The sequence below is a fragment of the Chelonoidis abingdonii genome, chromosome 15, assembly GCF_003597395.2.
Source record: "Chelonoidis abingdonii isolate Lonesome George chromosome 15, CheloAbing_2.0, whole genome shotgun sequence".
Lineage (NCBI taxonomy): Eukaryota > Metazoa > Chordata > Testudines > Testudinidae > Chelonoidis > Chelonoidis abingdonii.
This window is the reverse complement of record NC_133783.1, coordinates 51,164,175-51,181,491: the sequence shown is the minus strand read 5'-3', so window position 1 is coordinate 51,181,491 and position 17,317 is coordinate 51,164,175. Positions and strand designations below refer to the sequence as shown.

General features: G+C 43.2%; 1 protein-coding gene across 2 annotated transcripts in view; it reads right to left on the bottom strand.

Moving 5' to 3' along the window:
* Nucleotides 1–5,924, bottom strand: part of PDZD8 (PDZ domain containing 8) — a 146,438-nt gene extending 140,514 nt beyond the window's left edge. Inside the window, exon 1 of one of the 2 annotated variants that reach the window (XM_032780789.2) lies at nt 4,743–5,924. In XM_032780789.2, coding sequence (XP_032636680.1) covers nt 4,743–5,629 — 887 coding nt within the window. In that variant the 5' untranslated portion in view covers nt 5,630–5,924. The remainder of the gene's footprint in view (nt 1–4,742) is intronic. The other variant, XM_032780790.2, reaches the window with a different exon arrangement.
* Nucleotides 5,925–17,317: the final 11,393 nt, after the last annotated feature.

Genomic DNA, 17,317 nt, shown 5'->3' with positions numbered 1-17,317 from the left:
ACACCTGAGACACATAAGGTATGTCTACACAGCAATTCATCACCCATAGCTGGACAATGCCAGCTGACTCATGGTCAGACAAAGGGGCTGTTTAATTGCAGCGTAGATGTTTGGGTTTGGGCTAGGGCTATTACCCCACCTCGCAGGGCCCTAGAGCCCAGGCTCCAGCCCAAGCTTGAATGTCTACACCAAAATTAAACAGCCTGTTAGCCCAAGTTAGCAGGCATGGGCTAGCCACAGGTTTTTAATTGCAGTGTAGACATACCCATAGTTATGCCAACCTAAGCCCGGGTATAGACACAGCTAGTAGTCTTCAGTTGACATAGCTACTACCTCCTGAGGGGGTGGATTTATTACAGCAACAGAAAAACTCCTCCTGTCTGTAACAAGTGTCTGTTACAGTGGTGTAGCTGCAGCACTGCAGCTGTGCTGCTATAGAGCTCGTAGTGTAGACATAGCCTAAGACTATTACAACTATTCAATTATTTGTTTGCAAGACTCCTAGAGTGAGGGTGGAGAGGGGAAAGCCACAGAAAGGGCTTGAACTGCAAACATACAGCTTGTTAAATATTTAACCAATAATATTTTAAAATCACAGAAAAGAGAGGCAGGGACAAATACATTCCATACAGATGAGAAATTATTGAATGTTTATGTCAGGAAAAATTTATCTGGTTTCCTCCCAAACACTGAAAAATTGTAAAAAGAATAAATTAGCATAACTGTCTGAATCACAGGTTCAGTGTTTTGCCTTCTTTTAAAGAAATTTAAAACAGGAAATGCCTGATAAGAAAGATTACTTTTCCAAAACTGTTATCCATGAGGCAGTGTGGCTTAGAGTTGAGAACAGTATTAGAACTCCTGGGCCCCTGTCCCAATAACCATTGACATTGTGCTACCTTGGGAAAAACGTTTGTGCTTCAGGTTTCACCCTCTGTATATGAGGGTCAACACTATACACACAGATTGTGCTCTAAGTTTTAAGTTTCAATATCCATAAAGCACATTCAGATCTCTTGAGAAAACAGTCTTATATACGGGAGTGGATATTTTGTTACCCAACACCTACTAGCCTGTGTACTACGTCTTCAAGCCAGGATGAAAAATAGCTAAGCTACCATGACGCTTTCAAAGCCAAACTCCCTGGTATTTAAGGGAATAACTATTTCGTTTTTAATATTTTATTGGATTTTATTTTTTTTAAATTAGGTTCCAAAATTTCTTAGACTTTCTTTCCTTGGAATTCATTCTCTTCTTTCCTGTAACATATAATGCCATACCTTTCCTGCATTTCTTTCAGTTACCTTCTCTCTCCCACCCTTTCTCCACACTATATCTCTTTCTTACCGAGGGCATGGCTACACTGGCAGATGTAGAGCGCTGAGAGTTAAACCCGCCTTCGGAGATCACTGTAGGGAAAGTGCTGCGGTCTGTCCACACTGACAACTTCAAGCGCACTGGTGTGGCCACATTTGCAGTGGCACTGGGAGCGCTGCATTATAGGCAGCTATCCCAGCATGCAAGTGACTGAAATGTGCTTTTCAAATGGGGGTGGAGTGTGACAGGGAGCATGTTGTGTGTATGTGGGGGGGAAGAGAGTGGGTTTTTGGGGGGTGAGAGCATGTCAGCATGCTGTCTTGTAAGTTCAAACAGCAGTAGGACCCTCCCTACCCCCACTCCTCTCTCTCACACTGTATTCTGCAGTAATGATTGCTTTGTCTCAGAGCAAATAAGCATGCCGGCTGTCGGAAATGGAGCTTTCAAAGGGCATAGCTCCATTCCTGCAGTGATTCTAAAACAATGACAAGAGTGGCCACTTGACTTAATTATGGGTCGTTTCTGGAGGCTGATCAGAATGCAGTAATGCAGCACCTCATTCACACTGATGCCTGGGCATTTCAGCCAATGCAAGCGTTAATCTTCTCACCGAGGTGGAGTACCAGGAGTGCTCTCTCCCTGGAGTCAGAGCGCTCTATATGCCTTGCAAGTGTGGAACGGGTAGTGAGCTCATAGACCTAAGGTTAGAAGGGACCATTGTGGTCATCTAGTCTGATCTCCTGCACAATGCAGGCCACAGAATCTCTCGCCCACTCCTGTAACAAACCCCTAACCTATGTCTGTTATTGAAGTCCTCAAATCATGCTTTAAAGACCTCAAGGAACAGAGAATCCTCCAGCAAGTGACCTGTGCCCCAAGTTGCAGAGGAAGGTGAAAAACCTCCAGGGCCTCTGCCAATCTTCCCTGGAGGAAAATTCCTTCCCGACCCCAAATATGGTGATCAGTTAAACACTGAGCATGCGGGCAAGACTTAACCAGCCAGTACCCAGGAAAGAATTCTCTGTAGTAACTCAGATCCCCACCCCATCTAACAGACCATTGGGCATATTTACCTGCTAATAATGAAAGATGAATTAATTGCCAGAATTAGGCTATCCCATCATACTATCCCCTCCATAAACTTATCAAGCTTAATCTTGAAGCCAGATATGATTTTTGCCCCTATGACTCCCTTTGGAAGGCTGTTCCATAATTCACTCCTCTAATGGTTAGAAACCTTCCTCTAATTTCAAGTCTAAACTTCCTAGTGTCCAGTTTGTATCCATTTGTTCTTGTGTCCACATTGGTACTAAGTGCACCCGGGGCTCCTTTATTGCGCTGTAACTCACAAGTGTAGCCAAGCCCTAAATTTTGTGTTCTACTTCTGCCCAGTATTTTCTGTCACTCAGAATTCTCTTTTCAAAGTCCATCTCCCCTCCACCACAACATACTCCTCTTTCTTAACTTATCACTTTCTTTCTCTCTCACCCGCATTCACAATCCTAACCCAGTAGCTCTCATGCACAGGATTTGAAAAATTCCACACGACATCTAATATCTTGGACTGAATGAGGAGAGGAGTCTCCACTATCCAGGGACACCTCCCAAGTAAGATGCAAGACCCCTTCCACAACTGCCTGAAGAGGGGAGTGAGTCATCACTGACCTACACACAGACACCCTGGCAACTGGAAAGAAGAAGGGAGGAGAATGTTCTCTCCATCCCTCCCCACTTTGCTGCAAGTGGTTGTTGAAGTCAGTGGGGGCCTTACTGTCCTAGCCTTCAGCGAGTAAGGTCAGAAGGGACCACCATCATGATCATCTAGTCTGACCTGCAAGTTGCAGGCCACAGAACCTCACCCACCCACTGCTGAAATAGACCCTAACCTCTGAGTTACTGGAATCCTCAAATCATTGTTTAAAGTCTCTGTTTTAGGACCTTTTCCAGAACTATTAGCTTAAGTTCCTTTCCCAAACTGCAACTGTATGAAACTGACCTGATTCTTGTGAATTTCACCGTTGTCCACAATGTTCTAAATAATAGCCCTTGAAGCTGACAAGCTTCCAGTCAGTTTTCATTTTGCTGCACTGTGGGAATGCTATGAACAACAGCTGAAGTACTGGAGGTGTCTGTTTGAAGACTCAGGAAGACCCAACCACATTGGTTTAGACTTGAGTCAGACTTTATAAGTTATATTCACAACCATAAAGCCTCTAACTTGTTAAGAGAATTAAGATTCTGATATGGCATTTACCCTGAGAAGTTTCTTACCTGCCCTGCTTGTGTGGATTTTCCAAGTCCTAGATCATTTTCCACACATGGACATATATACAGCCACACAAGCTTAGCATAATTTGTAACAAAAAATAGACAGGAAAGGCTTTTAAAGCCATCTCCTCAACATAAAAATTAAATATACGTTAGAATTCAGATGGACTTCTTCAGTGATTCCTTTGTGTGGCTTCCCCTGAAAGGAACTTTACATTGGTCTTAGTGCTGAGGAATCAAGTAAACAGGGTCACATTAATATTTAGCAAGTAATCATGCAAACTACAAAAGAACATACAGGTAAATAAAAGGACAAATGTGTTCCCTAAGACTGGTACGTAACTGATCACTTGGATTCTTCCACTACAGATATATCACTGGACATCCTATTATATGCAAAACTGCACTGTGTATAAATCAGATAGAAGGTGCTCTTCACACTCCTTTACTACAATAAAGGAAGTTGACACTAGAAAATTCATGATGGCAGCTTGAGTAGCAAGCAATAGTCCCCATATAACTCTTAGACTTGGCCAAGGCAGAAGGAGGGGCTGGAGAAGCAGGCAGAAGCAGCAATGAACTGGGGAATAAAAGATAATATTTTGCACTTTTACAGTGCCTTTCAGAGAATATTAAAGCACTTTACAGTGAGTGAATTAGTCTCTGCCTCACATGAGAATTATTACTGTCCCTGTTTTTTAAGATAGGGAAAGTGAAGCCAAGTGACTTGCCCATGGTTGCACAGTCAGTAGCAGACCCTGAAACAAAGGCAACGTATTCCAACACTGCATCCTGTGCTTTAGCCACAAGGCCATCCTTCAACATTCCAAAGAGGTAGCATGCAGCAAGTGGATAAGGCAATGGACTAGTAGTTGGGATACCTGGTTCTATCACCTGTTCTATCATTAATTTACTATCTGATCCTAGGCCACACTGTGTGCTTCATGTTCTTCATCTGTAAAACAATTAAAGTGACACTAACTCACCTTTACAAAGTGCTTTGAGATCACAAGATGAAAGATACTATACAAGTCCCATTGTCATATGTCTGAAAAAGTGCCAATAAAAACCTTTCCCTATCTGTGAGTACAAGACAGGCATTTGAATGCAGATTGCCCCCAGATAACTACAGGGAAGAGGGACACATGGCACCTTACCTGATTTTATAATTGGGTAAGGTGTGCTTGCGCTTGATGACCTTCTTGAACTGGTTGACGATGATAGAAGTGAGCTGGGGCATGGGCCTCCCCTCAAACTGGGATTTCACCTCAAAGCCGATCACAGGATCATCCATGAAAGAAAAGGACCAGTGCGTGAAGGGCAAGCGGGTGAAGACCAGTCTCAGCTTCCCCATTACCCGGGAGATCTTGACGAAGAGATACGCCGACTTGCCAAAGACCAGGTCTGCATCGATGGCTAGGTGGAAGCCACCATTATACTCCAGGTCTACCTCGAAGCTCAGTTCCTCGGGGCAGCCCTCGTCACTGCAGATCACTGGCCGGATGAGCTTGATGGATTTGAAGAGGGGCACCACGTCGCCCAGCGACACATCCCTGAGGCTGAGCCCCTCCAGCACCTTGCCCGTCATCTTGGTCTGCAGCAGCTCCTCGAACTCCACCTTGATCTTCTTGGTGACCCAGTGCCTGACCAGGGAGGTGTCCCTGAGCTCCCTGAAGAGGAAGAGGCAGATGGCATTGAGGAAGTAGCAGGTCTCTTCTGGGGAGACGGGGGACGCAGAGGGCTCTTGCTGCTGCTGCTTGGCGCCGGGCTCAGCCTGGGGCTTGGCGGCGCCAGGGGAGGGGGTAGCAGTGGAGGCGGCGGCAAGGGCAGGCTCCTGGGGCGGATGGCTGCCCGCCGGGTCTGAGCCGTGGAAATAGTCCCTGAGGCTGTGGTCAGGCAGGACCCTGGCGAAGAAGAGGCCGCCGGAGGCTCTGGCCACCGCGGGGGGTTCCGGCTTCCTCCTGTAAAGCAGCAGCAGCTGGAGCAGCAGCGTGATGCAGGAACCGGCCAGCGCCGAGATCAGGATCACATAGACCAGCAGCATCTCCGCCTCGACGCCCGCCAGGCGCGCACCTGGGCACGGGCTCCCCCCTCACACCAGCGCCGCCGCCTCCATCTTGTGGGCATGGAGCTGGGGCAGGTGCGGAGGGGCTGGGAAAGAGGCGGGGGGGGGGCGCAGCCTCCGCCCGAGACACCCGCGCAGCTCCTCTGCGCTCCGCCTCACACAGCAGCACCCAGCTGCCGCCTCATCCGGGTCTCACCTCCCGCCCCCAGGCGGGCGGAGAAACCGACGGCCGCTTCCCTCCCCGTCCACCCCGATTGGAAGAGCGAGGAGATCCTCACCCCTCACGTCACAGGGCACGGCGCCCTGCGCGGTGACGTCATAACACCGCCGGTAGGAGGGGCGTGGAAAGGAGCGGTGCGTTTGCGCGTGACGTCCGCAAGTTGGGCCGCGTGCGCTGGGGTGTCCTGTTTGCTGCTGCTGGCTGTGTTGTGCAACCCGGAGGGTGCTGCAAGGGGGTACGGGGCAAAGCAGAGGCTGGAGCTGCACTGACGGCGGGAGACGGAGTTTGTTTGCAGAAGCTGCCTGCGGCTGCTGAGGGCCCCCAGCAGCTTTTGTCAGACATACAGCCCGAGGGAGACTCGGCATCCTCCGGGCTGTTTCTGCAAACCCCTGCTGAAGAGGATGAATGGCCGGCGGAACGGAGGAGGTTCCAACATAGCAGGGGTGGCTCTAGGATAGCGCCAGCCTCCCCCGCCCCCCCACAGCCGTCCCCCGCCCCCTTTGCGGGTCACTGATATGCCAAGGAATTAGCACACTACGCCCTGCAGCTGCCCACCTCTGCCCTTCACTCCTAGGACCCCCTCCCCTCTCAGGACTATGCACCGCTACCAACCCCTGCAGTTCACTCTCTGCCATGTTTATTACACCCAGGCAGTTATTGTCGGCACACTTTGCATAGGCGCTAGAGAAGGGCCAAAATGCTGTTTTCTCAGTGGTCCTTTGCCCGTCTAGCCTTTGCATCTGCCCTTGAGCAGGAGGTCTGAGAGAGCCCACTGGACATTGCCTTTGCAGATGCTGTCTGGAGGCTGGGCTGATGTAGACTGAACAGCTCTTGAAAATGGCTAGAGAATGATGGTGTTGTGGGGACCTGCCTCCTGGTTTCCAACCATCCAGAGTTCTTAAAATGCACTCACTAATAAATGAATTCAGTATCCTAGCTTTTGAGAAACTATCTTGGGAAACCATGTTTCTAGTCCTTTTCTTGTCTAACAGTGGAAAGAAGAAAAAAGTTCCTACCCCTGGTTACAAAACACTAGGACAAGCTACTTCAGTGATAGTTAGAGTCCTGTGTGGATACAAAATGTGTCCACATCCGATCCATCAACATGGTCCGTGGATATCTTCCAATTTGCAGGGCACTGGTGATAGTTGCTCTTCTTCCAGTCGGAAATCTTGAAAACTGTTCTCTTCCTCCACCAACCCACAACTGTTCCCAGCTGCTATGGAATCATCTAAGTCTCACATTTTGACCAGTCTCCAATTAAAGGGGCTCCCCAATCATCATGGAACCTTCTGGTTTTAACAGTCTATCCTGTCTGTTATTTTATTATTTGTATTCCAGTAGCATCCAGAGGTATCAATCTAGATCTGGGCCTCACTATGTTACATGCCATATAAAGATCTTCAAAAACACAGTCCCCCCTCTTAAAGTGCTTTGACTCTAGTTTGATTAAAGGGGCATAACTTAAATGTTCTTCTTTCTGTTTAAATAGCAGCAGAACTGGCTATCATTACATACATATCTAATTACACATGCAGAAATTTTTCTGCTCTCACAAGCGCAACTGTGGAATTGTGCTACCCCTTGATACTATATTTGCAGCAAAAATATCAGTTTGGCTGTGAGACAGGATGACCAGTACAAGCTGGATTCTTGCCATAGGCAGCAGTACTCAATGACACCTCTACGCTACCTTAGAGGAACCAAGAAGGAGCTGCTCTGTCCCTCAAACATGTATCAGGTTTACATGGATCCTGACTAGGGCCAGTAATGAGGCATTATGAAATCAGTGTAATAACTTGATAAATTTTAGGCAAGTCAAAATTGCTGGCAGGGAGAACTCAAGACATAAATTAGTACATCTTGAAAGTTCTGAATCAACACCAGCAAGATCAAATTCAGAGCCTGCCCTGGAACATCCATCTGCAACTGCTATATCAGTCCTGCATAGTTATTGCCAAATTACTCAGGTGGTTTTTCATCTGTTTGCCTTATGTGGACCCATATTCATCAGGAACTAGAATGACAGCACCATACGTATGTGGAATCAATTGCAGTAACCCAGTAATGTCCTGGGGGAGGGGGGAAATGTGTCAAAAATTGGGTTGAAAGAATGGAAGGGGGAAAAAGCTGTGCCACTTTACAAGATACTCCTTACCTGAGAGCTTACAAAAGTCACTTAGGCCACGTCTACACTATGGGATAATATTGAATTACCTAAAATCGGTTTTATAAAACTGATATTATAAATTCGATTTCATGCGGCCACACTAGGCACAGTAATTCAGCGTTGTGCGTCCATGGTCCGAGGCTAACGTCGATTTCTGAAGCGTTGCATTGTGGGTAGCTCTTCCCCATGGAGCCCCGTTCAGCTTTTTTTTTTCGGCACCGTATGTGTACTGGATGCTGCGGACAGAGAGAGCGATACCTCCAGCGCTACACAGCAGCATTCACTTGCTTTTGCAATGATAGCAGAGATGGTTACCGGTCGTTCTGTACCGTCTACTGCCGGAAAACTGGCAATGAAATGACGGTTACTCTCCTCTCTGTACTGTCCGCTGCTATCAGGAGTGCCCCTGGCTGAAAATTTTTGAAAGCAAAATTGGGATTGACTCACTTGGGACTGAGTCAATCCCTCCCTTATGGTTTCTAAAAATAGAGTCCGTCCTGCCTAGAATAAGAGGCAAGTGTATTATTAGAGAACCAGTGTATCAGAGAGCACAGCTGCTCCGTGTCAGTATTCACAGGGGTGCCCCTGCAACAACCGCACCCGTTGCTTCCCTCCTCCCCAACCTTCCTGGGGCTACCGTGGCAGTGTCCCCCCCACATTTTTGTGTCATGAAGTTATAAAGAATGCAGGAAAAAGAAACAGAGACTTGGAGGCAGCCTCCCGGGCTATGACAGTCCAGGCAGTAAGGAATCTTTTCTTTACACTGGAAAGGGAGGGGGGGGCTGAAGCCCCCACTTGCTATGATGAAGATGCTTATTAGCCGTTCTGTCCTATCTACTGGGAGTAACCAGGAATCATTCCCTCATGATATTGAGCAATTATCAGGCATGGGGTTCTCGAGGATGGTGGGCAGTCCTACAGCACCGTCTACCACCGGGGAGGGGGAGAGGGGAGAGGAGCGGATACTGCTCTTCACTGCTGTAGCATCGCGTCTACCAGCAGCATTCAGTACACATAGGGTGACATTGAAAGTAGTCAAGGAATGATTTCTTTCCCTTTTCTTCATGTGGTGGGGGGGGGGGGAAAGAAACTGAGAAGCTGTTCCCTGAACCATGCCAGACACTGTGTTTGAACCTACAGACATTGGGAGCTCAGCCAAGAATGCAAATACTTTCAGAGACTGCGGGGACTGTGGATAGCTGGAGTCCTCAGTACCCCCTCCCTCCCTCCCCCCATGAGCGTCCATTTGAGTCTCTGGCTTCCCGTTACGCTTGTCACGCAGCGCTGTGTATCCTGGAGTTTTTTTTTCAAACGCTTTGGCATTTCGTGTTCTGTAACGGAGCTCTGATACAACAGATTTGTCTCCCCATACAGCGATCAGGAATATCGAATTTAGCGCTATTCCTCTCGTCGGGGTGGAGTACAGAAATCGATTTAAAGAGCCCTTTATATCGATATAAAGGGCGTTGTAGTGTGGACGGGTACAGCATTAAATCGATTTAACGCTCTTTAAATTGATTTAAACGTGTAGTGTAGACCAGGCCTTAGTGGGTCCACTGCAGTGTCTATAGTTTTGGATAAGGCAAACATTTGATTGGGGTGAAACTGAAAAGCAACTGTTCTCTGCAGAATGCTCCCTTCAGGACCTGATGGATTTCCTGACATAAATCAGCTTGGAAGTTAATGATGCTACTAGCAATGTTTACTCCCCCACCACAACTGCCAGCCCCTTTGCAGGGAGGAGTATTAGATATTATGGTATTCGGTATAACACAAGAACTTAAATAGCACAATGGAATAGAAGTTATTACAAATATTGTAAAAAAGCTGTAATAAAGTTGGTTGTGGACAAGGAAGGAATGTGAAAATTGTAAAGAGAATAAAGGAAAACCAAGAATTCTAGATGATGTAGTGACATTTTAATTTGTGATATATACATCATTGAAACTGTGAGGAGAAAGAAAGCAATCCACACTTCACTGAGCATATTCTTTTCAAGCAAGGAAACAGATGAATCCTATACAGATGGGATGAGTTACATCTAACAATGTGTACTTACAGAAAGAGTAGACATTTCTAGGGAGTGCTTTAAATCAGTGTTGCACAGAGATAAATGTACAAATGGCATAAAGAAGCTAAAAGAAAGCATGTTGCGTATGAGGCTTGGCCAAAAGGGGGAAAAGACATGCAGCAACTTTTTGAATAGAAAATTAGAGAAATTTTGAATTTTTATGAAGGTATGTAACTCCCATGAAGGCTTATGCTCAAATAAATTTGTTAGTCTCTAAGGTGCCACAAGCACTCCTGTTCTTTTTGCGACTACAGACTAACACGGTTGCTACTCTGAAACCTGTCAAAAGAGCTATTTATTTAATTTGTTTAATCATAAATGAAAAGTTAGCAATAGAAATAAAACACTACGTTATTTATGGAAAAGATTACATACAAACATGTTTATAAAAATCTATTACTCTAATAGGGTAAACTGGTTTATAGGATAAATCTGTGCATAAATGGGCCAGAAACACAGGAACAGTAGCCTCAGTACATTTTCCAAAAGTTGCTATTAGGTGCTATTTATAAATTATATTTTACTAGCTGCTTGCCTGTGCCATGGATTAGTCACTTGCCTGTCTTTTGTACTTAAAAAGTTTTTAGAAATAGCTTTAAGTTTGTTATGCATGAGGATTTTTAGCCCAGACTTCAATGATAAAGGCTATTTTTTAGAACCTGTTTTCCACTTTAGTCCATCTTGCTGCATTTTAATTAATAAACTACAACACTATAGTATTGATCACACAGGTGAGTTTTTGATATCATATGATATTTTGTCCTTTTGTATTTTGAAATTTATGCAAAATAGACCTAATTTTGGATTTATTTACCTTTTTTAATTTAGAAAAGTCAACTTCCTGAACTCCATTTTTTTAAAACACCATGGAAAATAAGAGGTACAATTTTTTAGTGCAGGTAAGTATTAGTCCATGAAATACAGGATTTTTGAGAACCTGGTAATGATACAAAGCCATGGATTGAGACTAGAGATGATTCAGAGTTTGAACTTTTTATAGAGCCCATGACTGTGACAGATGAAATGATTGGATGTTCATGATTGGCTATCGGAAGGCCAAAGAGGTCATAATGGGAGATTTTAACTACTGAAGCACAGGGATGTATAAAATAGGAATAGATAATGGAAATGAATTGTGGATTTAAAATTGAATTGCTGTTTAAATAAGAATTAGTCATAGAGTTTATAGTAGATTTGATTTTAGGTAAGGAAAAACACCAGAAAGTACAACTGCCGATTTCTACATTAAGGGGCATATCCTTTCCTCTACTATTGTGATCAGTTTGGTTCCAAACTTGGCATAAACCATTAGTAATTTAGTTCCATTGGGTTCCCTGTAGCTGCCACTGGGATGCACCTTTTAGAGTTTCCAGGGCTTACTTATCCTTTCCTGAAGGTTTTTCTCATGGGAAAGAATAGCATGCTCTAAAAGGAGCATCAGAAATCAGATTTTTGTGGTTTGTAGTTTTCTTAAGAATGAAAGAATGAAGGGAAACGCTAAGCAACAAATATGTTAGAATGCAAACTGACAGGATGTGTCTGAAATGTAGAGTAAAATGGAATGGGATGAGAATCTGATGGGAAGGTAAGGAAGTCTAATTAAATCAAATGTGACCTGTAAATGACAAAAAGAGGAGGGGAGATTGCATCCTTATGTTGTATCAAAAGGGCCTGAAATGGATTTATTTTGTTTGGGTTTTTTTGTTTTAAGATTAGAAATTCAGCTACCATTAATTTTTCTGGAAGATTCTATGGACAACTGAACCAAAGAAATGAAATATGAGCAACAAAAAGGAAGGGATTTTAAAACTGTTTAAGATGGTCTTTGTTATTTAACTCAACACACCTAACAGAGATAGGACAAAAGATCTTTCTTAGGCTACGTCTTCACTACCCGCCATATCTTCGGGTAGCAATCGATTGCTCAGGGATCGATATATCGTGTCTCATCTAGATGCGATATATCGATCCCCGAACACGCTTATATCGATTTCGGAACTCCACCAACCCGAACGGAGTTGCGGAGTCTACATGGGGAGCCGCAGACATCGATCCCGCGCCATGAGGATGGTGAGTAATTCAGTCTTAGATACTTTGACTTCAGCTATGTTATTCACGTAGCTGAAGTTGCGTATCTGAGATCGATTTTCCCCCATAGTGTAGACCAGCCCTTTAGAATCAGTGGGCCAGGTTGAGGAAAGCACATAAGCACATACTTAACTCCCATTGAAATCACTGGGGTTGCTCTTGACTAGGAATAGATTTAAGCTTATGTTTAAGTGCTTTCCTGAATCAGGGCCAATATCACTATCCGTTCAATGAAGGCATAGAAAGTTAAAAATTCAGTACTGTGGTCCTCCAAAGAGACTTTCAAAAAGAAAAGGGAAGACAATAGGCCTGATTCTCTAATGTTTTCCACGTCATATTGTGACTTTACACAGTGGATATAAAACCTATCCATCATGTTTTAGTCGTATTTTGCACACTCTTTGAACAGGTATAAACAACTGCCTAAAATGCAAAATCAGGCTCTCTCTATATATTCCTGATATTTCTAAGATTAAAAAAAGTAAGGAAAAACATCGTTTTCTTCTCTAGAAAAAAACCACGTCAGGCCTCCATTATACATAAAAAAGAAACAAAAAATGTCATGTCCACTTTTTTTTCTTTGCAGGTGACCTTTAAGACAAACATGTGAGGGGCCAGAATATTTCAGGCCTACAACACTGATTTCTGTGTTCTGCAAGACACTGGGACAATGATAAGGATAAGATTGCAAAACATGGCAATGCATAATTTAGCATAGAGCATTTGGTATGAATTCATGAAAGAATGAATATACTTGAGCCAATTCTCATATGTAATAAGCAAAAGAATAGCAAACACCATGAAACACAAGTCCTTTGTTCATATAAATCACCATTGATCAGGAGAGATCTCTAAATGAGGAAATGTTAAAGAGGCTTTTAGTCAATTTACCACAGTGTAAACAGTTGATAAGCACATGTTAGAGTGTGATGTCTGTCATGGGGTAGAGGGGAAAAGATCAGGGTCACAAGCTTAAAATAAGAAACAATACAAGATAAAAATATGATGGAGTATTTTTTTTAAACAGCAAGCGAAGATAAATGGCAAATGCCGCTTGAAATGAAAAAGTTGCTTGAAAGCAGGAAGTATTGGATTATTCTGTAACAAGTAGTTTGGGGTGTTTTCTTCATAAATTATTAAATTGCCATTACCATCCACTTTTTAAATGTCTTTAGGACAGACTGTCTCTCCCAGACTCTCTCCCATGCCTCCTTTTTAATGTAATACATCTCAAATTAGATTACCAATCTCAGTGGATTGCATAAAACAGATTATTTATTTTAATAATTAATAAAATTTAAAAAGGAAGAGAAACTATATAGAAGAAAATACTTAGGTGTCAGAAAAATCTCTGATTCTCTGGATGGTGCCTAGCATAATGGGGCCCCATTATCAGCTGGTCCCTAGGCCTTACCATAATAAACATGATAGATACATTAAGAAATTAGGCAAACAAATGCACAAACTTCACTTCGATACTATTGAGATTTCACACAGAGAATCTTTCTTTAATTCTGCAACATTAAGGATTAGACTGGCATAAATCCACCTCCAGTGCTGGGAGAAATTGCAGAGGGATTGCTGCTTTGTAATGGAAGCCACCTCCTTTCTCCCTCCACCCCCGAAGAATTCTGCTTAACTCAGCAGGAGATACTGGATAAATGATCTACAGTTCCCCTTCAGAGCTCACACTTTGAGCTGACGGCAAAACACACCTTTCTCTAGCTCAGGTTGAACTCCAGATCCGTCTAGCACAGGGGTTCTCAATCTTTTTCTTTTGGAGGTCCCCACAACATGCTATAAAAACTCCACAGCTCACCTGTGCAACAACAATTGTTTTTCTTCATATAAAAAACAGGGCTAGCATTAGGGGTTAGCAAACAGGGCAATCACCCAGGGCCCCTCGCCACAGTGGGCCTCGCAAAGTGAGCTGCTCAGGCTTCAGCATCAGGCCCAAGTGGCGGGGCTTGGGAAGCTGGAGCTTTGGCTTTCTGGCCTGGTCCCCAGTGAGTCTAATGCCAGCCCTGCTTTGTGAACCCCCTGAAACCTGCTCAAGGCCCACCAGGGAGCCTCGGACTCCTGGTTGAGCACTGCTGTTTTAGCAGTTTTTACTGTCACAAGCTAAAATTCCTCTATCCCAAAGCACAAAGAAATGCGTTCTCAGTGATTCTTAACCACATTTAGCATAGCTTAGTGCTGTAGAGATCCACGGGCAGATCCTCCGCTAGTGTAAGTTGTCATAGCTTCACTGATGTCAACAGTGATGACAATTTACACTCCTGAAGGATCTGCCCCCTTTCATTCTCTAAGGGTTTGCATTCCACTGTTATTATTCAAGGATTGTGATTGTGAATCTTTTAGGTTTTATTCCTAGTCTGTAACGGATTCACTGTGGGACCACAGACAAGTAATTTAGGCCAACACTTTCGGAAGTGGAACTAATTTTTGGAGCCTCCATTTTTGTGCACCATACTTCAAACACCTAGGGCCTGATTTTCAAAGACGCTGAGCAGCCACAAATTCCTTTTACTTTAGAATTATGAGTGCTTAGCACATCTGAAAAAAGTTGTCTCAACTAGGACACCCAAAAATGGAGTCACCAAAAATGAATGGCTTCTTTAGAAAATGTGGCCTTTTAATTTCTTCCTGCCTCTGTCTACCCATCTGTGACACGTGTCCAACATGACCTAGCTGACAAGGTTTTGATTATTTATAAACAGCTTTGTGATGCTTGAATGAAAATGCTACATGAAATAAATGTAAAATAGTCTAGTTATTTCTATTACTAGCGATGGCCTAGAGCCACACAGTTTGTATTTGGATTCTGAACCTGCCAGAATATGGGGGTGTTTGGATCCAAGATTTGATCTGGCCCAAATACAGATACAGGCCTAGGTCTTGGTTTGGATGCATCTCTAATTTTTACGTGAGGTATTTTACACAGTTGGAATGAAAAATGTCTGCATGCAGTGTGTTAGATGCTTATTTTAAGAGGATCACATTCAAGTTTAAAGTATCCCATATTTTAATCATTGTTTCCATTGCTATGTGAACACTATCTAACTTCTACTGCAACATGAAACTAGATCTCTCACTTGGGAATTGTATTTCCACAACTTCTTTTCTTGGATAAAAAGAAAAAAATGTCATTTTAATGCAACAAATTGATTCTTTATATATATTTTTCCACTCTTGTTTCTGATTGGATATATTTCCATCTGTAGCTTCTGTCTATTGTTATAATGTTTGAAATCAAGAATCTTTGTTCCAATAAGCAGCTGTAGGTTGGCATTTTATATTTCTTTTCCTCCTTTAATTGTCGGTTAACTTGTACTTACTTGTGGTATTCATCATCTTCATCTTCCTTTTCAAATGTGTAATATTTTGGTTCATTAGTACCATGTTTGTCTGTTTAGATTTCATTGATATACAAATCTATCCACGTTTTCTCTGAGTATGTCCCACTCTTCTCTGAAATAAATTCACCGTACCTCATGAGAGAATTTCAATCAGTCTCCCTGAGGGCATTTTGCACGCTCCTAAATCAGCTTTCCTAAAGTCAAAATTGTTTTAGTTACTTCCCCTAATACATTTCAAGTGTAATTACACTGTGATCAATAAGACTTAGATGTTCCACAACCTTAGGTGTGTTTTTCATACTTGGCTCACTTCCTGGATTAGTCCAGAAGAGCCTCTGACTGATGTAGAGTGTTCAAGAAACTGCATAAAAAAGCAATCCTGCATTTTCAGTTCATGTACCTTTTTATAGATATTATCTCATGCTGCAAATTCAACCTTCTGCAGAAGGCCCACACAAGACCTTGGGCACCATGTATGTATCACTTAGACCCTATGTTAAAGGTGAATTTTAATATAGCCATTTACGGCTAGAGTTCTTGCACATTAATAGGGTGAAGTGTGGATAGACTATGGAATATTTCTCCAGTCTGCAGTGCAACCTCCCCCTTCTGAAACATCTATTCCATCCTGTGGTTTTTAATAGCAGTTGCAACCCCTGTTGTGCAGTGTGGTGGGCTGGTTGGATTCATATTTGCCCTTCTCCCAGTCTGCTTCTTTGTCTCCTTTTATATTGGGCTAGTCTATGCAGGTTCCAGTCATACAGAGCACAGAGGAGATATCAAAGCATCCTTGCCTGGCAGCTCCATCAGTGGCCTCACAACCTCTTTCCCTTCAATATGGTGCTATAGTACTGTGGAGGGCCTTGTGTTGGCCCCTTCACAGCAGCATGATTTTCACCTAAATAATGAAGTGCTGTTTAAGTGGTGCAGATCAGAGAGCTCTTTTCACATTCAGTGCATAAAGGTGAATTTCCCTCTATTTAAGCTATTAGAATAATCTGTGAACATGATCAACATTCCAGCCTTTAAACAGACCTTGCTTACTTGTGAAAGTATTTCCTAATCTACTTTTGCCAACAACTCTTACCCCGAGGTCTGTTCCACACAAATTCAAGAATCATTTTGCTATCATTTTTGTCATTAACATCTATCCATGCTGTCATTGTTGTCTCACAAAATACAACATAAGGAGACAATGGAAACCTCTGGAGAAGTTTTGAAAAATCGGTTCAGGTTCCCCGTCCCCAATCAGGAACTTTTGCCAAAATCCATGAGTTTTCCTTGAGGAAGGAGGTTGCTTGTGGGATTTGTTCTTTACTTTCTATTGTTATTTGGCTCCATTCCTAAATTTAGGAGCTGGTATCAAGCCAGACATAAGGAAAGTCATTCAAAAATGCTGGTAAAAGTTTTTTCATGTGAACCCTTCAATGTATTTCATATCTCAATATTTTAACTTCCTAGTCAATTTTCAGAATTAATTCTGTTATTCCAGTAATATTGTTTGTACTGTACTTCTGCATTCTCATACCTTGCTAACAACTATCTAGATCCCCAATCATGCAAAAATGTGTTCATGTGCTTAATTTTATGCACAAGTAGCAGTCCTGTTGATCTCAAAGGTGAATTTCCCAAAGATTAAAGTCCAGTAGGACTACTCGTGTGTAGTAAACTTAATCATGTGCATACATTTTTTCAGAATCTAAGCTTTAATATACACAATGCTAGCATCTGTAAAGATACCTTTTTCTGTTGCATTGTT